The sequence below is a fragment of the Numida meleagris genome, chromosome 3 (assembly GCF_002078875.1).
Source record: "Numida meleagris isolate 19003 breed g44 Domestic line chromosome 3, NumMel1.0, whole genome shotgun sequence".
Lineage (NCBI taxonomy): Eukaryota > Metazoa > Chordata > Aves > Galliformes > Numididae > Numida > Numida meleagris.
Window position 1 is genome coordinate 87,273,937 of NC_034411.1, and position 24,525 is coordinate 87,298,461.

The 24,525-nt window shown below is 40.8% G+C and overlaps 2 protein-coding genes across 14 annotated transcripts in view; one reads left to right on the plus strand and one right to left on the minus strand.

The window, feature by feature from the left end:
* BEND6 (BEN domain containing 6) lies at positions 1–23,943 on the minus strand. 5 transcript variants are annotated; one of them, XM_021391657.1, is made up of 11 exons: positions 23,787–23,942; positions 22,058–22,229; positions 15,270–15,352; positions 11,821–12,048; positions 11,570–11,715; positions 10,685–10,783; positions 10,156–10,333; positions 8,550–8,767; positions 7,139–7,331; positions 5,314–5,452; positions 1–1,918 (listed from the first exon to the last, which is right to left on the minus strand). In XM_021391657.1, exons 4-11 carry the CDS (start codon positions 12,014–12,016, stop codon positions 1,654–1,656), a joined length of 1,434 nt encoding a protein of 477 aa, XP_021247332.1. In that variant the 5' UTR covers positions 12,017–12,048; positions 15,270–15,352; positions 22,058–22,229; positions 23,787–23,942; the 3' UTR covers positions 1–1,653. The 5 variants fall into 5 exon arrangements, with proteins under 5 accessions (XP_021247332.1, XP_021247333.1, XP_021247335.1 ...); XM_021391658.1 differs by having other exon boundaries at positions 15,270–15,355; XM_021391660.1 differs by lacking the exon at positions 15,270–15,352 and having other exon boundaries at positions 10,685–10,780; positions 23,787–23,943.
* Positions 24,087–24,525, plus strand: part of DST (dystonin) — a 299,648-nt gene continuing 299,209 nt past the window's right edge. For 5 of the 9 annotated variants that reach the window (XM_021391636.1, XM_021391639.1, XM_021391637.1 and 2 more), the window contains exon 1: positions 24,097–24,389. In XM_021391636.1, coding sequence (XP_021247311.1) covers positions 24,209–24,389 — 181 coding nt within the window. In that variant the 5' untranslated portion in view covers positions 24,097–24,208. Of the gene's footprint in view, positions 24,390–24,525 lie in introns of all 9 variants that reach the window. The other 4 variants (XM_021391653.1, XM_021391647.1, XM_021391648.1 and 1 more) reach the window with 4 other exon arrangements.

The window sequence follows — 24,525 nt, forward strand, 5'->3', positions numbered from 1 at the left end:
TAGTAATGTTTCATTTTATTTGATAGAAATTTGCTTCAAAAATATGATTAATTATATACATTCTTGTATGCTGTATATACAGATACATATACAAAATATATATAGTATCAAACATCCTCCAGTTACATTTTATGGATGACAGTGAGGTGAAACTTACTTACATCATATTGTCCTATCTACTTTCATCTTAATCCTATTTACGAGGAATTGATAGACATGAGATGAATGAGGCTAGTAAAATCACTTTAGTTATTCCCCATCCCATCCAGAAGCCTTCTCTACAGTGTATTTTTGTATTTTATTACTGCATTGTTCTAATAAAGGAAGGTTTCCAGCACTTCTCTTCAGAGGTATTCAGTTGCTAACCTTACCTTCTGATTTTTTTTTCATTGCATTCACCCTAATACTGTTTCTAGTTCCAGAAATCCTCAAATGAAGCTAGTTATGGTTTGTTTGGTTGGTTTTGTTTTGTTTTTTTCCCATCTTGATTCATTAGTTGCTTGTTTGCCAAGTATTGAAATAGATTTAACCGTTAGTACTCTCTGTTCTGGAAGAAATACCCTCAAGTGTGAAAGCTATAATCCAAGTGTTCTCTCTTTCCCACACTGCAACACAAACTGGAATCAGTCCACAAAGGAAAAAAATGTACCATTCCTCATCCTCCTCAGGCAGTTACAGGGTGCATGACTGCTAGTTGTGCCCCTGGGACAATGGTGTCAGAGCTCAAGAGGAACTGCCCATCTGCTGGGGGACTTCTGGTGCCAACCCCGTGAGGAACAAGCTCTGCCTCTCCACCTACGCTCTAATCCAACAGCAGTGTACCAAAATCTAGACACAGGGAGAAAAAGCTGGCAGTTCTATCGTTTACTAGCTGCTTCCCAGAGATTATCTTCCATTTTTTGACTGGGAGGGAATTGTTACCCTTATCTTCTGGATTCAATGGTCGGGGAAGAGAGAACAAGAGCTGCCAAACCAAAGCACCAGCAGTAAAAAGCCTATGAGAAGCCATGGCCTCCACAACTCAGCAGGCTATCCTGGGGGACTCTTCCCTGAGCTAAGAAGGAATGAGGCTTCTTTCATTGCCTTTCCAAATTCTGGAGGTTAAAAACGAGCTGCTTCTTTCTTGCAGACATCTTGGGAAATATAGTTTCACTGCCCTGAGATTTTTTTCTTCCTTCTAAGTTAACGGCGTCCTCAAATATCTATTGTATTTCTTTTCATACTTCAGTATCTCTTTTGTATCGATATGTAATAGCTTTCTCTGATCAGTAAAGCAGTTCTCCATCAGCTGTCAAGGTGAAAGAAAGGGAATTAAGGATCCTCTTACAAATTCTCTTGGTGTTACTTTAAATAATGTGGTGTTTTTCTAACTAAGGGGAGCAGTTCTTGTATTCTTTGGATCATGTTTATATATCTTTGAATTACAGTATAACATGCATATATTTAATCATATCTTAAAGCCAAAGATATTAATATGCCTTCATTTTTTTTCTGTGCTGAGGGATTTTCACTTGAGGAAATGGCTCCCAAGCTTCTACTCTGCTTGCAGTGTCTCTGTCCAATGGTTCTAGGCCCAATAAGTATTATTTCATTTTAATTTTATACTACTCCTTCATCTCCAGCGGGAACTTGAATTGGCATGAAGTACATCCGTTATTCCTGGTCTGAATTCCTGAGATCCTGTCCACAACCCTGGTTGGCAGAGGGCGCTGCTGAGCTTCTGGAGAGACGAGACTCCACCTCAGAAGTAGGTCTGAAACACTCCTGCCGACCTCGGGTGCTGAGAGGTGGAGGAGTCAGATGGCTGTGGCTTTGCTGCTTTTGTGCATTAGCAGCTGGTGTATCATCATCCTGCTGGTCTTGCGTGCTGGGAGGAACAGCCGAAGGGATGATGCCCTGAGGAGCAGCTGCTGAACCACTGTCAAGACAGTTTATAACCGAGTGTGCAATATTAACATTAAATGTACTATTACTACTGTTCTTAGTTTCTGAGCAGCAGAGTTTATTAGCTAGTTAACTAGTTTTCTGCATTCACACATTCCCTTTTTCCTTGTTTCAGCATAATGGATCTGAGACAATGATTTGTCTGTCTCAGATTTTAATCCAAACTCTTTTTCCTGAATCGTAACTGCATGCTGGAGAAAGCCGAACAGGGAATGAGGAGATCGTAACTGCAGTATCACCAGTTTGGTTGTTTATAACCAATTTGTTATTAACCTGTAAGTTGTTACTAAGGCTCTGCACAGCAGGATTCTTTCTTGAAGTGAACCAAAGTGGAACGTTCAGACTGTGAGCGCTCAAATTTTCATGATTTTCCTACAGAGAAAATTTGTGTCACCTGAGTTAAAGGAAACACCACCATTACCCTGGGGATGATTAGTTACACAGCATTTAAATGCTTTTAGAGTGAAGAAACTCTGAACAGGTGTAAAATTAAACCATTACAAATGCGTTCTAAAAAGAATCCATTCAAGAGAGACTATGCAGAGAATATTTGCACTGGTTTCAGTGGATACTGGAATGAATTTTACATAAGCACATATGAACAATAGACAAATACATTTTTATTTTAAGATATCAAGTTGAAATTGAAAGGTCTTCAGGCAGCATTTAAGAGCAAGCCAGAACTGTATCTGTGCTAGCTCAAGACCCTCCTGACAGGCCTCCAGGAATACTGGGCCTGTACAGCATGGGAAGACACGAGAATTAGCAACATTTGTGGATTCATCTGATGAAGACAAAGACCATAAATATAATGGAATTAGCATTTAATATTTTCAGAGAAGACTAAGTCTGTCCTTCTGTGCTGTTATTTTTATCTTCCGGGTGAAGGACAAGGAAAAGTACTACAGTGAATCAATGCACTCTATACATTACAAATACAGAGGACCCTTGTTTTATGAGGCCGAGGACAAAAATATTAACATTGTAAACTGTATTTTAGCTAGGCTGGTGCATTTGCTTATTGTTTCCAGATGAGAAAACCTGTGCGTGTGTGCATTCTTCCAACAGATAATATCTGAGTATTTCTCAAGTAGTAATTTATATACCTCTGGTTGTTCATGGAGAAGGTGGCTGAGGAATTTTAATAGTGAAGTGCTGCTACTTTTCAAACAGTGGTGTTCGTAACATAGTCAAATATCTTTGTTTTTGTTATATAGTATGTTATAGTTGTAAATATGTATTTGAAACATGCATACTATAACTAAACTATAAAAAAATAATATATTATTTCAGCGTGGAAAGTCTAAGAACAAATCTGTTCTCCCTGTCTTACTGATTTTAATCTCTTACACTGCTCCTCCCATCATTCCCAGAAGAGCTATCTGTACTTTTTTTTTTTTGGGGGGGGGAGGGGGTGGTGATGTACGGTATATGCACGGGTAAATGTATACATACAATCTAATACATATGGGATATTTTTCTTTACAGAGGCTTCAGATGTGTCTGCACACTCTCACCAAATAAGGTTTTAGTTACAAAGGTCTGTAGACAACTTGAACTTATGAACATCTTTCCACTGTGAGGGGTGACTGAGCACTGGCACAGGTTGCCTAGAGAAATGGCAGAATACTATCCTTGGGTATATTCAGAGCCCAACTGAAGACAGCTCTGAGCAATGTGGCCTAGGTAGTCCTGCTTTGAGCAGCAGGGGTTTGACCAGATGAACTCCAGATGTCCTTCTCAACCCCAACTACTGCAATACGTATGTTTCATGTATATGGAAACAGTACTACACAAATAGCTGACTGACAATAGAAATGAGTTCAGCAGTTTTAGATTAGTCTTGTTCACAACTTTAAGTATCCCTATAATAAGAAAGATGTTATTTAATAGTTTCTTACCTTGATAATTTAAACTTTTCTGTTGGTAAAAGAATGTTAGTTCAGCTATCCTACAGTAATTTTATCAGCAGGTACTAAATAGGTAACTATTTTCTCTATCTTTACTTGTAGGTTAATTAAGGCACAACAGTTGTCATGAAAATGGCACTGCCTAGTCTGTGAAGAGTCTATAGAAAATAATATACATAGAAAAAATATATAGAGAATAATAAGAAAGGCAGATAATGGTAAATCTGGAACATATATTGATCAAAGTAACTCCATGCGTTTACTTCTGTCTTCTCATGTAATTTGTGATGCTTTATGTAGAATGAACAACTTTTGTTGTGCTGCAATGCCAAGCTGCACTGCTTTAGAATTATGTACTCTTTGTACAAGGTTATGAAAGTATTTACCTATTTGGCAATGCATATGTGAACATGTATCTTATCATAGAATCATAGAATCGCTCAGGTTGGAAAAGACCTTCAAGATCATCAAGTCCAACTGCAACCTAACCATACTACCCTAACTCTAACAACCCACCACTAAATCATGTCCCTGAGCACCACATCCAAATGGTTTTTAAACACATTCAGGGATGGTTACTCAACCACCTCCCTGGGGAGCCTGTTCCAGTGCTTAACAACCCCTTCTGTAAAGAAGTTTTTCCTGATATCCAACCTAAACCTCCCCTGGCGCAGCTTGAGGCCATTTCCCCTTGTCCTGTCACCTGTCACCACTGAGAAGAGACCAGCCCCGCTCTCACTGCAATCACCTTTCAGGTATTTGAAGAGAGCAATAAGGTCTCCCCTCAGCCTCCTCTTCCCCAGACTAAACAGCCCGAGTTCCCTTAGTCTCTCCTCATAAGGCATATTCTCCAAGCCCTTCACCAGCCTTGTTGCCCTTCTTTGGACCTGTTCCAGCACCTCCATGTCCTTTCTGTATTGAGGTGCCCAAAACTGAACACAGTACTCGAGGTGAGGCCTCACCAATGCCGAGCACAGGGGCAGGATGACTTCCCTAGTCCTGCTCACCACACCGTTCCTGATACAAGCCAGGATGCCATCGGCACTGCTGGCTCATATTCAGCCGACTGTCCATCAGCACACCAAGGTCCCTTTCTGTCAGGCAGCTTTCTAGCCACTCCTCCCCAAGCCTGTAGGGTTGCCTGGGGTTGTTGTGACCAAAGTGCAGGACCTGACATTTGGCCCTACTGAAACTCATATGGTTTACCTTGGCCCATCGATCCAGTCTATCCCCGTCCCTCTGTAGTGCCTTTCTACCCTCCAGCAGATCAACACACCCTCCCAACTTGGTGTCATCTGCAAACTTACTGAGGGTGCACTCAATCCCCTCATCAAGATCGTTAAAGATCATTAAGATCATTTATCTTCATGATAAATTTAAGATTGCTTTTAGTGTTTGTTACTACAGGGCAGTACATGGAATTCCACATTGCAGGCTATAGTATATATAAAAGACTTACCAAAAACCATGCTTCTGAAAAGCACCTGAGTTATGATCTTTGCTTAAAATTGGCTTCTTGGTGCAATTGTTCAGTTTTTGTCCCATCATTCGCCTAATTAAAGCATCATCTGTGTTTGGAAACAACTGTTTTGTGATTCCTGCAAAATACGTAAAGAGATGGCATGAATGAGTTCCAAATCAGGGAAACCACAGATGCATGATCTAAAATGCATTTATTGCCTCTCTGAAATTTCTGACTATTTCAGCTTCAGCTCCAGTTATTTTTCTGTCTTCATTCACTACTTCATCTATTTTGCCAGCTCCTGCTTTTCTCTCTTCCTTCCATACTTCTGTGCTTGTTCTTGGCATACTCAAAAGGAACAAGAGCTTCCAGAGTAAGTGTGCTCATCCTCTCTGCTTTGTTTTTATCACAGAGTGACCTATTCCTATCCATGCGAGTTCTCACACCTCTGAATCTTACAGGTTTTGTTCATTAATTTTGCATTTGCAGATAATGCCTCCTTCACCCAAATTTCTCTTCTGTTTTTCATCTAACTTTTTTGAATGCTGCTAGCAGGACTTAACATCAGGAATAATGAAGTTCCTTCATTGTCCTCACTTCTCTTGATTTTTTGTCTCCTCTTTTATTTCCTAGAATTCCCAGGCATACTTTCTTATTTTTCTTCTCCTCCTCTATAATGTTGACGCTTTTCTGTTTGAATTCAGGAAGGTTTTCCTTTCCCTTAACAAACTTCTTTGACTTCTCTATTAGGCTCCCCTTGTCACTGAACTCCCTACAGCACATAGTATTCAGTGTTCTGATTGTCTTCCCTGCTTCCCTCTTCAATTTTGCCTAGCTCTTTCCCTTAAGAAAAATTACTAATATATCTTCCCAGTAAATCTTTTTCATTTTTCTCATATTTTTGTTCTGAAATCATCTCATCTTACCATCAACCTCCTCTAAATTTTCACTATTTTACACACTCCTTCCTTCTCCTTTTAGGCCTTTTTCTCTGAGTATATTTTCAAGGAAAAGAGGCTTACACAACTGTATCATCAGTATCCAATTGATAACTTTTGAAACTGCTGGCCAACTTCAACAAAACTGGACAAAGGTACAGGAAATGAAGACAAACTGGGAAGAGAACTGAGTGAATGGTGTGGTCCGAGGGAATTGTCCTGGGGGAGGGATTCTGGTACAGGAATTTGGGCTATGCTGTTAAAGAATTAAGCTAAGGGTGTGAATCCAGTAAAAATCAGTTTTCATATGCTCCCCAAATACTGTTTTCTTTAAAGCTGCTACTTGCATCTGAAATGGTTCTCTACCCTATTCACCAAATATTTTCTGCCTTAAACCTCAGCATAAAACAAATTTTGCTTGCTTCTTTTATCACCGTTCCCGTCTCCCATACTTAGTGTCTCATTTTGCCTCAAGCACTATCTAAAATGTCAAAATTTATAACATTCACTAACTTCAGAATATGGCAGACATTGTTTAAATTTGATCTCAGTGTCTTCTCTTCGCTTTCTATTTTCTTTATCTGTTATTGCCATGGTCCAAGTTCAACCACTGCACATCAGCCCTTTAAAATCTAAAAGGTGATAATATCACTGTTCCTGAGTAGTCACTTAAAACACAAAATCCCCACAATAGAAATACTACTACTTAGCCTTTCACTGACAGAGTTCCTAACAGATGGGCTGAAAAAACCATGGAGATAAAGAAGGAAATATAAAACAGCACATAACCTGAGCAGACCAGCTGTTAAGTATTAGTGACCCTCCGTCAGAGAGAGCCCTCTGTCAAATCAGTGCCATATTGAGTAACATTAACAAGTTATCACCTATGATTTCCTGAACTTCATTCTGATTCATAGCTGGTTTCGCTGCTTTATCCTTTGAAGAGGATGACTTTGCACCTGTCAGGCTGTGTGTAGCCATGTATTCATGCGTATAAAGTGCTTGCATCAAGTCGTTTATAAACTTTTGAGGTTTGCTCTTGTTACAAAGTGCGATCTGCCACTTTTCAATCTTGAACTGGAAAACAAAAGTGGTCATAGACATAACTATTGCAGTTCACTAGAAATCATATATAGTACTGTCTCTGAAATATTATTTTTAAAAGTGTATTTTCTTTCTTTTACCATAATTTCAGAAGCAATCCCTCCAAACTGCAATTGATATCCATTTTTGAACTTGCACACCATTTGATGTTTAGAATTGTACACATGTATATATATTTTTTTCAGAAGCAAGCACGTAGCAGACTAAAGATCCCTACACATAATAGCAAACAGTTCACCAAGCAGTCCTTATTACTCACTAGTGGAGACAGGACATTTGCAGACATATCTAAATCCTTCTGTTTGCACTCCACGCAGGCTGGATGGGATCCAGTTCTGGCCTGCAATCTGTACAGCTTCAGGAGCATGGCACTATGCCCAACTAATATTTCTGCCTCTGAGTAGACATGCCCTAAGAACTGTGACATCTGGTCCTAGGCTTTGACAGTAATTTCTGCACACCACAGTTGTACAGATAAAGTATTTGAAATCTCTAATGTGCAATTTTGAATCACTTCTATCAAGGAAAGTCTAGGTTGCTTGGAAAATTTTTATTTCTTTGGAGATGTTAGATCAGATTTTGTATATTGCAATATATAGCCAAAGCATGATACCTTGATAATTCTTAACAGCTTTCATTGTTTTTTGGTACTCCATTAACTATTCTTTCTCTTGAGTCTTTATATTTTCCCTTACAGCTGCTGCGGCTCAAAACTCTCAGCTATGCTTTGTTACAATCATGGAGAACTCATGATCAGCTTTATTCAGTGACTATGTATATATTAGTTTTTCTACTTACTTAACTGTCTGGAACCAAAGCAGTAACATACAAGTCTCCATTTACTTGTTAACAGTTTAGACAAATTGCTGGCACTATCTCTGAAACACTACTGTTCCCCTTTGGAATCCAAAGCATTAGGCAGGAAGTTATCTCTGGATCTCAGTATTTAGTTCATGCACCCACATTCTGCCCTTAGTTACAGACACGCAAAGCAAAGCCACTGACATCAGTTTGAGCGTGTACCAGCATGCTGAACTAAACCTAATGTTTCTCTTGGAAAGAGCCTTCAGTACAAAAGGAGCTCAATGATAAAATGACATTTACCAATGCTTAATTTCATTACCCCGCAGCAGTAAAGTTTGTAGCATATTGAGATTTGTTTTTTATGCTTGAAGTTGCCTTCTAGCTGACCTGTTTTTCAGTCGGTTGCTCCTCATCTTCCACATTCAAAGTTACTGGTGAGCTGGAGTTACTATGCATAGTTGCATACACATCTGCTAAAGAGTTGTTAGATGCTTTCCAAACAGCGTGTGAATGAAGACTGGATGACGACGTTGTCACTCCCCCTTTGAGCAGTGCTTCAGCCATCCCTACCAGTTCCTCAAAATGGGTGACTGCCTGTGGCAACACTGAAATAAAATCAAAAGTGACGGATAAAATGATAATTGAAACTTTCAGACTCATTACATAAGCATATGTATTTTTGCAGTTAGATTCCTGTCATACTGCAAAGAGTCCAAGTAGTCAGCAATGATGCTTTAACACACACAGTTTCTATTCTCCCAAATACTTTCTTGTTGTTCTGCTGTCCCCAGCAGATCTGACTTGTTTTTAGAATGTGATAGACCAGCTCTCTGCACTGCTGAGAAGAATCATTAGCTCCTGCTCACTGGAGCACTAAGCTTGCTATTTCTTTTCTTTCTTTTTTTTTTTTTTGGCTTGTTTCAAAGGAGTTGCATAACCTGCATAGACTTTTTTCTTTTTTTAATTTATAGAAAATATATTCCACGTGTTCTTTCTCTGAATAATATTTATTTTCAAATACAAACTTTTATTGAGATCATTAATGATCCATTCAGCAAAACAAAAAGAATGCAAGGGGTAAAGAATCACTAAATTATTAAAAAACACTAAAGACTAACATAATTGCATAAGATGCAAGGGAAATGGGCCTAAATATGTAAGGAAAGTTGTCAGATTAATAAAATGTTTAAAAATAATATTCAGAAAGGTGGAGATGAATGATTCATGTGGAAGTGAATAACGTGCAATAGCGTTAGGTGGTCAACGAAACTGAAAAGCGCTTGCAAAACTGTATGACAAAGAAATATTAGGCAGTCTAAGGATGCTGTAATGAAGCTAGCAAGGGGAGCAGCAAGTCATCTTTAAACCTTATTCCTCCATTAATGTATTAGACTTTCAGATCCTGTTTCGGCTGTCCCAGAGTAAGGGACAAGAAGTAAGAGGGACTTCAGAGATGACCGTGATTAAAGGTTCATTTATTAAAAAAACAAATTAAAAAAAAATAGCCTAGACTCTGGAAGAGGACTGATTTTTTTGTACCAGAATGAATTCAGATGATCAATAATGAGGAATTTCTAAAGTAATGAGAAATGAAATCATTCCAGAATAAAGAAAATCTCAGCCGATCAAGAAAAACTGCTTAAAAAACTGTGTTTGTTGGACTGGTCAGTGGAGTATTTGAGCTAAGCTGATGGTTATACATGGCACACAGACAGATTTCTTCAGAACAACCGACAGGAGTTACATTTTTCCATTTCTAACTCTATGATTGCATGGCCTCCACAGAAGACAGTTGTTGTTGTTATTGTTTTTTAATACCACTGCTGCTGGAATTAAATGTTCCTATGTATTAAAGACTTTGGTGCTAACGGTAGGCCTTGATCACGTCAAGTGCTTGAGCATCCACAATTCCCCTTCAGACAGCCTCCTATAAATCAAGCTTTTCATGACCTCCAGGTTTCCCTCTTCATCAAAAAGCTTCCCCTGCTTGTACCTTGAAGCATCACCAGGGACTGCCTCAGGCGGCAGTTTTCTCTCATGGTGTCTGTCAGCTTCCTCTTGAGACTTTTTATTTTGGCACACAATTCCACCTTGGAAAGCTGAAATAGAGGCTCTTCATCATCACTGCTGCTTTCACTGCATAGAAAGTTGCTTCCTGAATATGGTTCTCTCTGAAAAAACACAAAACAACAACAACAAAAACTTAGTGCTATCTACAGCAACAACAACACAAAATTAAAGCATTAAACCTAAGATTAAAATTTCTAGCTAAATTAGAATATTCTCTTTGAACACAGAATGTATAAACAGACTCAGTGCATTATAATAATAATTGTTATGGAATATAAATATTACCGTTCCTATATGAAATGTTAAAATAATACAAAACTGTTAGGTATTATTCCCTTTGTTATCCATTCACCATTTACTATGGCAGTATCTTTTAGAACTGTTAACTTTACTAAAACATCTCAGTTTGCTTTTCCTTAATAGATTAAAATTGCTGAAAATGAAATGTTTACCTGTTTGTTAATTAAAGATGTTTCAAGTTGACTCAGGATGCTGGCAGGAGCAGATGCCTGAAATGCTTTTTTTCTTTTTATATGCTTCATCATCTTCTGCTGCAAACAAGAGCATAATAGCACCTTTGCATTCATACAGAGACTTTCATAGTCATCTCATTCATATCATGAACTTTTATTGACTTTGCACATAACATTAACAGTTAGTATTTATGAAAAATAAATTATAACAAAAAGTTAGTAATATATGTCTTTGCCCACATTATGTCACTGCACATCTCAGCACAATGGAAAGCTCAGCAAACCTGGTCTCTACTTTTCTTATGCTGTGATCAGATCTGTGTCCTATTGGAGTAAACAATCACAAAATCACAAATGGGTTTGGGTTGGAAGGGACCTTAAAGATCATCCAGTTCCAACTCCCTGCCTGGGCAGGTACACGTTCCACTAGACCAGGTTATCCACGCTCCATCCAACCTGGCCTTGAACACTTCCAGGGATGGTGCACCCACAGCTTCTCTGGGCAGCTTGTGCCAGTGCCTCGCTACTCTCTAAGTAAAGAATTTCTTCCATAGGTGTAGTCTAAATCTCCCCTCTTTCAATTTAAAGCCATTAGCCCATGTCATATCCCTACCTGACCTTGTAAAAAGTCTCTCTCCTGCTTTCCTGTAGGCCTCACAGTCTTGAATATTTTTCTCTTTGAACAGCAAAAGAGAAAATCTATGGGCCTAGCTGCTCTGATAGGTTATTTTGCTGGGGCATCATGTGAAGACTGCCTTTACTATCCATATTCAGTGTATTATACTGTGAAGAATCCATATTTTTGGTCTATTTCATTACGTTACGGGCATACCAATTTCAGGCACATAAAAAGCAGAAACTCACCTGTTCTTTATCCAGGTCACTGTCTTCACTTTCTGAGAATATCATTTCTATCCTCTTCCTCTTGCCTTTTCCAAGGACTTGTATTTTTGTAATTTCATCCTCTTGTAGTATCTTTTGCATCATTTCCACCAGCTCTTGGGGGTCATCTGAAGCAAATTGAAAAAGAGAGCAAAACACAGAAAATTATGTAGCAAAACTTTACAATTAGATTAAAATCTATTATCAGACAAACGCTCTGCATCTGCACTCACCACTCATGTATACAACTTTCACTAGATGCTTTTCTGTCTTTCTTTCTCCCACAGGCCAGTTTACCAGCACATGTTCATTTGGTTTCAGAAATCCTTCTAGTTCACTGTCATCGCTGGGAAGATCCTGAATCCACGAAGTCTCTCCAATTTGCAGTGAGTTGTCATTTATAAAATCAAACAGTGTGAATTTTTTCATTTTAAATGGTTTTCTTGTTACACAGACACAGCCTGTAGGATGTCATAGGAAAAATAACTGTTATTGCATCATGCCACAGGAATGTTACAAGAAGACATTAAACCCCTTCCCCTCAAAAAGTTCTTATTCCTGTATTGTGAAAGCTCTGTTATATGAAAATATTTTGGATAAAGAAGTGAAAACTAGCCAAGCGGCATGTTTTGTCTTCCCTGAAAGATGGAGATGAGATGGTCTGCTCAATACATCAACATCAGAAAGAAAATTATCTCCAAAAATATTTGCAGAAAACAGCTTTTATTCATAGAACCACTGCTTCCACATTACTATCATGACTAATTGGTCTCCTCCCCATGATCTCTATTACCACATTTACCCTAACAAAAGTTTTCAGGGTCAGTGACCATCCAGCCTCAGACCAAAGGATACAGATATGATCAAAACCTTCTCTAGAATGAGGGAAAGTACTCGGTCCATTTGCTGTTAAAAGGGATGCGTGACTTCCAGGACAGTATTAGTCATCTTGTGGCACTACAATTGACAATTGCAGTCCCATAAAAAATAGCCCAGAACAAACCAGAACAAATGACTGGATGAGGTATGACACATTCTGACAGTGGAATACTTGCTGCACTGAAGAAACTACAGGCTGAGGGCTGGAAGTCAGCTCTGCCGCTTCATGAAGTATAACAGCAACAATGAGAACGCAGACCCAAATACACAGATAAATCCTCTGCCTACATGAAACAATATCGTTAAAGCTAAGGGCTATTTTTAAGACTTTTTGAAGCATTAATGTTGTACACTGGGAGAAGGAAATAAGTAATGCTTGGTGATCTGTTTTTCTAATTAAGCTGATATGCCTCACACAAAATTGAATAACGTAACATACATTATTAAACTCTACTGAAAATGTAAACAGCTCATATTATACTCAGAGAAGATATCTTCTACTTTAAAATTCTTGAAACAGATAAAACCAATAGAGAAACCGACTTTGTCAAACCTTGGTCTTCTTTCCAACAACCATACGATTTGGCCTGTCAGTTTGTAGAGCTGCAAACTCATGAATTCCCAGATGTGACAGTGAGATTTGTGATTTACTTGGCCTCGATCAGTCAGAAGAAAATATAGTGCCTCACACAGATGCTGTCAAAAAGGGAACTCAGAGCTAGGAGAAGAGAAATTATGTGGGGCTGTTATGTCAAAGCGAGAAAATCTGTCTGCAGTGCTGGAAGAAGCAATGTCAATTTATCCGCAGAAGCCCAGCTCACCACTATTCATGATGTCTGTGCCATGCCTCCAAAAAGCTGGCTTTTCACGCAGAGGTGAACTTGTTAATTTGCGTAAGACAACTGCGCTCTTGTCAGCATGTTTACTGATAAAAAGAGGTAAACTGCGTAAGAAACGGCCATTAAAAAGAATATTAAATCATGCTTTTCTGCATAATGTGTTGAGTGTGACAGCAGAAGGATTGTTAACTACTGAACTGCTAAAGAAAGGAGACTGCATTTGCAAGAACTCACATTAATTTTATTTAAAGAAAAATCTATCTCATGTAAATTCTGGAGAGGAGACAGCCTATGCCCAGCAGGAATCACCAGAGGCCCAATTCTGTCACCTATCCATGCTGGGTGGATCCTCACCGCACAGAGTGGAATCATTCAAATGAATAAACATACCGGCAAAGCAGAAGAGAAAGGAAGAAAAGTTTCAGCAGTGACTTCAATAGGTAAGATCCAAAATTAAATGGAATGTTTGTTCAAACAACAATATATTAGGCTTAAAACAGTGATCAATATTTTCTCATCTTCTGCTTTAAGCATATACCCCAATCATTATAACACTTCTCATCCAGCATGAAGGTGTTAACTTCCAGAATCGCAGAGCAGATTCAGCCAGTAGACTTTTACTCCTTTCTGCTGTTTGGCCCTTGACAGTTGTGAGCTCCTTCATTACTCCCCTAAAAGCCCACATCACGTCAAGAGAGTTGCAGCAAAATCAGAGCTGCCAATGTGCTAAGACTAACAGCTGATGAGCCAACTTGTGTTTTTTTGTGTTTCCCTGCCATCCTCTAACAGCCTGTAGCTGTGTTGTGTCCCTTACTTTGTACTGAGACAAATACTTTCTGGTGTTTGTGGTCTGTGCTAGTGAGAGGTTACCTGCGACTTCCAGGTAAGCACTGAATGCACAAGTGATTCAAATCATGGAAGATCAGTGATGATTGCCCAGAGCTCTGAAGCTACCTAAGTAGGAAGTCTTCATGGTTTTGACGAGGCATGTATATCTTAGACAGCTTAGTAAGGTCAATGGATATGTGGATTTCTGGATGTTCAGAGCACACAGCTGTTGCTTGGGGCAGCTGTGCACAGTGTGTGGCATGTGGCACATAAAATCCCTCTCAGTCTTTACACCAAACAACCTATCCAAGGTGGAGAAGAAAGAGGTACGCATGGGCCTCATGCATCTGAATCCACGAGAAGAGCTCCAAGGGCAAGATGGCAGGACAAACAGGAAGTGCTGACAAATCCAATCTGCTCATCAAAGCTAGGGAGAATTTTTACCATGAACATTGCAGGGCTCAGAGCTCAGTAATTTGTCTAAATCATCTATAAAGCTCTTTTGAGCTGTCAAGATTCTTGCCTATGGTGGGAGGGTGTACTAGTAAACAGCGAAACTGATTTCACTACGCATCTTAACAGCTGCCAAGTTAAAATATAAGCTACATTGGATTCTGAGAGAAATTAGGAATGGATTTCAGAGTCACAGGAGCAGGAATGGGACGGATCCATTCCTTTAGCTCTTGGATGGAGTCAGAAAGCTCCCTGGCAGCTTTATGAGGCCTGGGCTCAGCCCTGCTGCTCCTGCTGCTTTGAAGATGCTAAGGCAGGAGGGCAGTTCCAGGGAACAACAGAGGCTGGCTAGGTGCCTCTCCTCTGCTGCAGCTCCTCCAGGCATCAGCTTAGTTGCTTACATTATATATAAAATGACAGAACTATCATATTGCCAAATAAAAGGAAGAGAGTGCAATAGTTACTGTTAGCATTTTTCTATTATTGAAGGTATGGCTTCAGCTCCCCCAGTACACATTAATCAAACTATATATTTTCACAGAATTTATTGCGACAACCCAGAGACCCTGGGGATAATATCTAACTGTCTGCTGGCATCACCTCCAGCCTGTGATTAAGGAGAACGGAAAGGTAGAACAAAATGTCCCTAATGAAGAAAAGGAACAGAAAAATATTTCACTTACTGGAAGAGAAGTCCAGCAGCGTTTTCTCACCCTGTCCTCTCACTTGTCTGAGTAAGGACTGCAGATGCCTCTCTGTAAAATGTCTTCTTTGCCAAAACAGATCAAAGGTAAAATATACTGTATCACCACCAAAGAAAAAAATAATGTGGAGCAAGATTCATGTTACCAAACCTACACTAGCCTTAAAAATGAGAGGTCGTCTAGCCACACTTGGCTCATTCCACCCCTGCAGAAAGGAGGTGATTCATCTCACCCTAAGACACGCATCTCAGATAGCAGATGACCTACTGTCTGTGGGAGCCTATTTCTCTCCACTGACTATCATTCAGTGGCCATACGGGGCTAAGCTGTGTCTTTATAGAAGCTGGCTTGCTCCAACCCACTCTATATTAGCTTTTCATACTTCTGAAGCTGAGGGATAGATTCCAGTTGACCTCATGCTACATGAAGCTAAAAGGATGAAGTATGAAGTCTGCTAAAGTGTATCTGATTGGTTATCTGTTTTAAATCTTCCTTACACAGTTCTGCAAGTCATCAAGTAAGATTTCTGACTGTGAGTGCTTTATTCAGTGGTTTAACTGGAAGATATATAACTGTTCACAGACATTTCCCAGGGTGCAGCTACTGACCACAGAGGCAGAACGACATGACCTTTCAAAGCCACTTGTGTTCAAGTTGCTTAATTCTGCTGTGTTCTCCATTTGAAAACACTAGCTACTTATTTGACAAGTACTGAAATGTTAACTTATGATTTGACACTGTTCTAAGACACATCTTTTTTTAAAATAAAGTGATTTGTAGAAGGAAAAAATTACAGGAGAAGCCATTTAATTGTAAAGCTCTGCAGAGGAAACATTAATTAGACTTAATTTTAACAAATGTGTTAACATCTTGCATTCTGCACAGATGCTACAAAATTTGCACACAGAATACTGTTACTAAGCAACCCAAAAAGACAGAACAACAACAAAAAACCCCACAAAAGTCATTTAAAGACATATCACACCCTTTGACTGACATAGTCTGTTCCATTCAGATTGAGTTGGCAGATGGCATGCTGAGATCATTATTTCTCTTTCCTTTCAGTAATGCAGTGTAAAGTATGACAAATTTACAACGTGAGATTGTAGGCCTACTCAATGGGTCTCATTCTCCTGTGGCTTAAAATAGAGCTTTGCCACTAATTTCAGCAAAACAAGAAACCGTACTGCAACCGTGCAAGCACAGTCTCATAATAAAGTGCTAGCATTTCATATCGTCTACCTTCTAAGTTCAGCCTTTGATAATCCCAGTTCCTCAGGGGGAGGAGAGAAAGGGGGAACAAAAAAACCACCCCAAATCCAAAACCAACCAACCAAAGAAAAACAAAAAACACAAAACATTTACAAAACATCTAACTATTTAGTTCACTTCAGCATGATGAGTAGCAGCAACAGATTTGGTCTGAGTTACTTTGATTATGGCATTTTACATTGAAATTGTCAGGACATTAAACACAATGTTGACATGAAACTCCTGGCCTGTATTAAAATAGCAGAATTCCTAGTTCACTGTAACAAATTTATGATGGAAAATATGACCCTATTTAAATATGCTATATGACCTTTTGGAGCTTCTAATCTTATTTCCCTGAAACCAATGGAAGATTTACTAATGATTTCAATTGAATGAGACAGTGTTGGAAAAATACAGAAGTGTTGTTATTGCTCAAAATATTACCTATGTAATATCTTAGTCATTTTACGGGGAAGTGTGACTTAAAAGTACAAATATAAAGTACAGATTTTCTTGCATTTCTGTATTTGAAAATCAGCTGGAAATTTAAGGGAGCATGTATCAGAACATTTCTGTAACTTTCAAGACTGTAAATGTGCAGAAATGATCCCACTTGTCTTCCACTGACAGGAAAGATAAAACTACGAGATTCTTACTACTAGTAGCTCACCTCCTGGCTGTAGATCATTACCCTAGTATAATTAGCCTCAGAATAATCACAGATAATTTTCTAAGAAGAAGTGATGCCATTCATAGTTAAGCAATATCATCTGGCCGTATTTACACAGAATGTCTTGTTGACTGCAAAGCCACAGTAGCATTTGGAATCCACATAATTACACACAGAATTTGGCCTGTATCTTGTCCCTGCTGCTAAAATCCATGTGTTTGGCCAATGGACTTCACAAAACAATTTTTCTTTTTCATGGTAGCGTCCTTTGTGCTGTCAGTTTTGGCAACGTAGAAGTTCTATAAAATAACATCAATGCTCAAATATGCCAAGGACCTTTGCAGGACTGCAGCTTAAATTACAAGTTTGAAGAAAGTTATTGGAGACAGTCTAATTTCTGCATCAAATTGCATAGTTCTGTTGTGTAATACTGAGTGGCAGTAAAGGAATAATAATGAATTTACCAAGCAGATATATTTAATATCTCTTGGAGTGCCTAACTTTTATTCTAACAGTTTACTCAGCTAATAGTGAAAAACAGTGTTCATTTAAATAAATTTAAAGATAGCAATCTGGTTTTATTATTGGTCTTTAAGGATGAGATTCAGTTCTAGATTGTGATGCTGGCATTCAGGTGTCCCTGGTGCATGAGGCATCTAAGTTATCACGGTAATCATGGGAGATCTAGGGATCGATTTGGCTGCCCAAATGTAGGTGTCTAGTGCCAGTGCTCTGTGGTGCTGTGCTTGGCCTTCAGCTACTACTTCAGAAGTGCAAGTCTCCCATGGGCCTCTCATCACAACTGCCTGTGTAGACGCCTCAGCTTAGAGCACTTCCATCACTCAAAAAAGCCAAGCCCCTACTGAATTCAACCATAGCCATGTGGAGAGCAATTCAGCTTATTTCAAATGCTCAAAGGTCCAGTTAAGTTGCCTAAAAATAAATGTATGGAGCTAGCTTAGATACCAACATTGTTATGCCTGGCTTCCAACTACCCCTTCTTATGGGCACATACCCTACATAGGGCCGAGACCCTCTTCCAGGCTCATAAGTATGGTTGCTAACTCCAGGTGTCTCAAATGGCACTGAATGAAAAAAACACAGAATTGCTCCCTAGGCTTCAATTACTAAACCAAGTTTAAAGAGGAGCTTAGATGCCTCACAAGCCTATAGATGACATACATTTGTTTGTATCTGGAACCAAATCTCACCCCAGTGAAAGATTCACATAAAGATGGCAAGATGCCAAATAACAAGAAGCAGAAGTTGCCTCAATTCTACATCATGGATTAGTATCATTATTAAACAGCTATTTCACAGATGACCTAAAGAAAACTGATACTCACTTTCACTTGCTTGTTTGCAAATGCCATGCACAGCAGAATGTACTAACACACAGACCAACAAAAACTAGTTTATCTATTGAACTGAAGGAGATACTCAAGCTACTGGAATTTGAATAGTCACATGAAGGTTCTTATGTAAGTTAATGTGCCCAAACCCTTAGATGCAGTAATTAGCCTGGGAGGAGAAACAAATCAGCATGGCTCTATGGAGTTCAACACCTCCACTTTCTCATTCTGATCTGGCTTGGGTAATTCAACACAATGCATCTTAACAATTCCCAAATTATAAAGGTTAAAGGCTAGCAGTGCATTTACACATTTTATCTAAATATGTTTACAGAAAGACAACATCATTAGGGAAAGTTTGATCAGATGCAAATCTGTGCTGAGGTGCAAAAGTTGTGCACTTGCTCTATGTAAGTCAATTACTATTTTCTTAACACATTCTGCAGAAACGTATAAAAGGCTGAAAAAGTATCAAGTACTTTCCATATGCAACTAATGTGGTGTTCAAATTCACTAGTAATCTGGTGTGAGAGTTTGTAAGAGGAGGCATATATGATAGCATAAGCTATCATATCATCTGATCAACTGTGCTGCCCCAAACCGTTACTATCAGAGACACTATCCCTCAAACTACAAGAGCATAGAAGTGAAACAGCAGCTAAAAATTCCATACTTGATCTCTGGTCACTATGTAATAATCCAGTGGCATCTTAACTGTCTCTACTCATATGTCTTTATTGGCTGCCATGGGTGAGTCATAATAGACTAGAAGTCATGCCTGGATAACACTCTTGCTCCAAAGACCTTTCTCAATTGCACTGGTTTTGCTGTGTACCAGTGGGAAGGAATGAACTTGCTGCTACCCAGTTAAAAAAAAATTTTTTTTAAATCCTTATTACTGTTAAAGGTCATGAGCTAGAACAAGAGACATATATGTTGTCCAATTACGCCAGGGAATATTAATGCAACCAAGAGTAGTTCTGTATGTACTTAGGAGAATTTACAGAAAGGTATTTCTCTGAGAGAATAAAAAAATCTTAGACCTTATTATACCTATTTTTTCTCTTCCTGTAAAATTAAATGTCATCTTAGCATTCACAATTCAACTTATCTTTATAAATTAATATAGTAGCTGAAAGATCAATATTGGTCTGAAGCAATCCTTAAACAACTTCCAATTATATACATAATACTAATAAAGTGCAATTCCCTCTGGGATGCAATGCCATGTTCAGATTGACAACTGCTACATTAGACACTGCCAAAAATGAACAGGGAACAAATTTTAACCAAGGACATACAGCCATACCACTGCCATAATAAGAAAAAAAAAAAGCTGTAGGAGATTTATATACATTTCTATCCAGGCTCAAAATCAGCCTGTCTATCTGCAAAGTCAATTTTTGCCCACAGAATTCCTGCCAGCATTTTCCCAGCAATGCTCTATGCTGTGAATCGACAGCTTCGTGACTCCTATGCCATGTGATTACATCCAGTCCAATAAACAGAGGGATAAAATAACAAGTTCTGAAGGTTCATTAGCTCATACAATGAGGACAATTACCTCTGCATATATTAAGGAGGCAGGAACTTGGTTTTCCGCCATCACCCAAAACACCTGCAGACTCCAAAATTTTCTAGTCGTGTCTGGGGTCTGTTCTGCAGCACTTAAATTATACCTCTTTGTCCTGAGTGGATTGTGTAACCTTTACAGTTTAGCTTCTCTTTTCAAATGATTTGAAATAATAATACCTACTTACTTAAACTTCAAGGATAGTGCAAGAATTAAATAACAGTAGTGTGCTGACCAAACATACAAAGCACTGTATGGAGCAAAAAATTTAACCAGTTTGGCAGAATAAAGATCTGCAATAGCTTTGCTGAATTTAGAACACGTCATTTCATGTAACAAATTGTTGAAACCTGATGCTTTTATCAAGATAAAGATTGATATTCTTTCAGCTAAAGAATGTATTTTATAAGGTTTAATCATCTACCAGATATCCTTGCAACATACTCTCATACATCATACTTAAACTGCTAGAGAGCATGCTGAAGGCAGTGTGTGACCCCTGAAGAACAATTTTGAGGGGAAAAGGTCAATTATGCCTTTGAATGAAGTTGTTAATAGACACTATGATATTTTCTGTATTTACTTATGTTGCTTCTGGGTTCCTACTTGATTAGAAAATTACTAAATATCTTGTTAAGAAGTATTGCATGATTAGAGAATCCTTCTAACTAGTTGTCATTTAAGCAGACTACTTTACTTAATTTTAATTAAGTAGCAGAAACGCAGTCCTTGAAGCACATCCACATAAGAGTGAAAGGAAATGATCTTATCCTTTCACTTACTTCCTCAGCTAAAAATTTACTCTTTCACTACTCTTCTGAAATCATATCACATGTCATCTCTTATTCTTATGTCTGCATCACCAGATCTACTGTGTGACTTTCTTCTTTTGGCTCGCTGATACAGAGAGCCTTGCAACTGACAAATGAAGTCCACAAGGCCAGAAGCGGCAGGAGCAGTGGTGCCTCCTCAGAGTGCTGAGTGCCGCAACTCCCACTGCAGGAGGTCATCAGATCTTTTTGTTCATGTGGTTTCTCCACTTCAAATGCCATGATATTTTCAACTGTTTTTTTCAATTTATTTTCTCCTTTTAGTCTAACCCCTTGTACTCAGGTATGATTCTTAGTTTCTTTTTAAGAGCTGCTGAACTTCGAGAAATATGTTCTACTCAACAGACTGCATTGCAATTCTGCATACAGGGCAAGGGGGAGGGAAGAAAGGATCCCCGCCTTCAGCCCTGCTAGGCAAGACTGCTAAGCCAGAACAGGATTCCATGAGAGACAGAGTGGAAAAATATTTTTGGTCAACACCGACTTGTTTCCCGGCAGGAAGACGGCTGTTGCTGCATCACATTCCCTGCTCAATTCTTCCATTAAACTGGAGAACTTGGATGTACAGTTTGCTGCTCCTCTGCTTCCCACAGCTTTGTAAAATAGGTAAGCAGCTGCCTCGAGTGACTGCAACCGAAGAAACATTCTTCTGTACTATCCTGTCCCTTTTCACTGCAAATATTTGCAAGTCACTTCTTTTCAGCGGAGCCTGTGAAGCAGAACCTTCCCTTCCCCTCCTTCTTGCCCACGCACATCTCGCTGCTTCCTCCTTCAGCACTGCTAAAGCAAGAGGCTGCTTCCAAGCCTCCTCCTGCAAACTTCAGCTATGCCTGTGACTTTGCAGCTGCTCAGTTGCTCTGTGGGCACTATTAAAACAAGCATCGCAGGATGCTGCCTTCCATCATCTCATATCACTGCAAAAGTACAGCCATACCACGCATACCCTGAAATAGCAGCAGAACCCCGTACTTACTGCAGGGTCTAAATTCTTAATTTGTAAGACCCCATCAGACTTGCCTCAGCCTCTCAACAACTCAGATCTCTGTTTTGACCTTCCCTTTCCACACTCAGCCTTAAAACTTGGTTACCTTCTTTCACTTCTTCTTGTCTGAATCACCTCCTGTTCACCTCCGGGATTCTCCTTCTGAGGTCAAATCTCAGCTGGGAGCCAACAGCTTTGCTTTAACCTTCTCTCCTCATTCCTTTTCTCTTCTCTGTTTGTCATTCTTAAGATTTATGAAAAATTCCCTGAAAAACATTCTGAAAAGAAGTTCATATTAAAAAACACTATACCTCAAAGAATTACTATAATTTGTCTTTATTACTATTTGCAGTAATCTAGCCATGTACTACTTGCTTATTTTTAATGCCAAAACACTTCAAACTTTATCCACTACAAAAGTAACATTTCAACCACACACTGCAGTCCCACAGTATTTAACAAAGAGACATTAGTAATAAGCATGAAGAAAGCCATAGCAGCAATGTGGCGTGCATGAGACTGTAGACTCAAAAGCCTAGAGCAGTGGCTCTTTGAAAAACCACACATCAGCATTTCTCGTACCAGACTGAATTCTCTCCTGAATATGAAAAACATTAAGCTGCTACCATGTAATTTATCATAGCTTCTTGGCAAAATGTTATCCTCAGGACACGAATGTGCTTTAAGGCTTAGAAAGGAAAAGCTGCAAACTTCAAGGCAGCAGCCTAGCATTAGAGATTTGTCATCGGTCAAGCGTGAGTTCTCTGCAACTTACTGTGCAGTCACCTCTGTGCTGTATTTCCCAGAATATCCCATTATGAAACAGTATAAATTAGTGTGGAGTGAGAGGTGCTGAGAAGTTCCTTGTTCCTGCAAGATACTGCAGCAAGGCTGGGGACATCACAGTGCTTCACCTCACGCTGCAGCCGGGTGACACGGAGCGGTATGATGATCTCCAGGTAATCTGCATTAAAGCCGTGTTACTGCAGCGTACTGCGGTATTGGGAGATTTCAGTATTGCATCACGTGACACAACACAGCCCCACGGCATTTGTCAGCTCCCAGCGAGTGAAGGGAAGCTTTAAATCAAAGGCTGCCGGATTGCAACTGCCCACGTTATGAACTCAGATGGCAGACTATTTTGTTGAGATACACTGGCATACATTATGAAGCAACATAAAATTCCTGGGGTAAAATAGTATAGACCTAATGGTCAAGATATTACTTCTTTCTTCTGTTCGCTGCCCTAGCCGGCATCAAGAATCTCCCACTGAAAACGGTTTTCCCTGACATTAAGGAGTAACAATGCCATTTGCTCAGCGATAAAGGAAATTCTGCATCATAAAGATCACGTTTTCCCTTCTGATTTAAGCCACCACAGCCTGCTTCCCTCTGCCTGTCCTTCCTGCTCCACGCTGCAGCGTGGATGTGGCTGCACGCTTCCATGTGTGCACCTGATAACGTGGTGACACCTCAATGTTACTCCAACATCCGCACAGAGATTCGTTCTTCATTCTATAAAGTTCCAGAATCCTTCCTCTCGCGTTCACACCCAAGATGGATATACGTTCAGCACGGCAATCACCTTTGAGAGCAGGAACGCAGCATAGAACACCGTTCCCTCACCACCGCTGACGGCCGCCTGGTCCCGGCCCGGATGGGCTGCCCGGCCCCGGCCCCGGCGCTGAGTGCTGCGGCCCAAACCGCGGCTCGGAACCAGGGGAGGTCCGCGCGCCGGGCTCAGGCGCTCAGCTCTCCTCTCGCCCTTCCCGCCGCTTCGCTCCCGCAGCCCGGCGGCACCCGGCCCCTTCCCTCCCGCTCCCGCCCGGGGGTACCTGGCAGCAGCCATTTTCCGCCTCCCTCTGCTGCAGCTCCGCGCGTGATGTCACCGGCCGCCCCGGCCGCGCACCCCCCGCGGGGCTCTTCTTCTTCTTCTTCTTCCTCCTCCTCCTCCTCCTCCTCCTCCCCCCGGCTGCCATGCGGGGCACGCCCCGCCCGCCGGTGCCCGCGGGCGGCCAGCGCGCCGCGCCCGCTCCTCGGAGCCGCGCGGGGGGAACCCCACCGCAACCGCCGCCGCCGCTGCTGAGTCACAGCCCCGAGCCCGCCCGCTCCTCCTCCTCCTCCCTCCTCCGCCCCCGCCTCCCGCCGGCTCCAGCAGCGCAGGGCCGGCAGCGATGCCCGCCCTGCTGCCGGGGGGAGAGGCTGCCCGGCTCCCCGCACCGCCGCGCTCGCACAGCGGCAGCCGCACGGCTGAGCCATGATCGCGGCGGCGTTCCTGGTCCTGCTGAGACCCTACAGCATCCAGTGCGCCCTCTTCTTGCTCCTGCTGCTGCTGGGCACCATCGCCACCATTCTATTCTTCTGCTGCTGGCACCGCAGGCTGCAGAAGGGCAGGCACCCCATCAAATCCGTCTTCTCGGGCCGCTCGCGGAGCCGAGGTGAGGAGGCGGGCAGCGGCCGGGCGGCACGGCGCGGAGGGCCCGGGACTGCGGCAGCCGCGTCGCCGCCCATCCCCGTGTAACGCGGCGGGAGGGGGCGAGGGGCCGGCTGCCCCCGGAGCGCCGCGCAACTTCG

Bases quoted from the DNA above. Each gene is read 5' to 3' on its own strand.
- BEND6 (XM_021391655.1), bottom strand. From the start codon at position 12,016: ATGAAAAAATTCACACTGTTTGATTTTATAAATGACAACTCACTGCAA. The intron at 10,334-10,684 runs GTAAACATTTCA...GTGTTTTTTCAG, and splicing joins CATCTTTAATTAACAAACAG to AGAGAACCATATTCAGGAAG. The intron at 8,768-10,155 runs GTACAAGCAGGG...ATTTTATTTCAG, and splicing joins GTCCCTGGTGATGCTTCAAG to TGTTGCCACAGGCAGTCACC.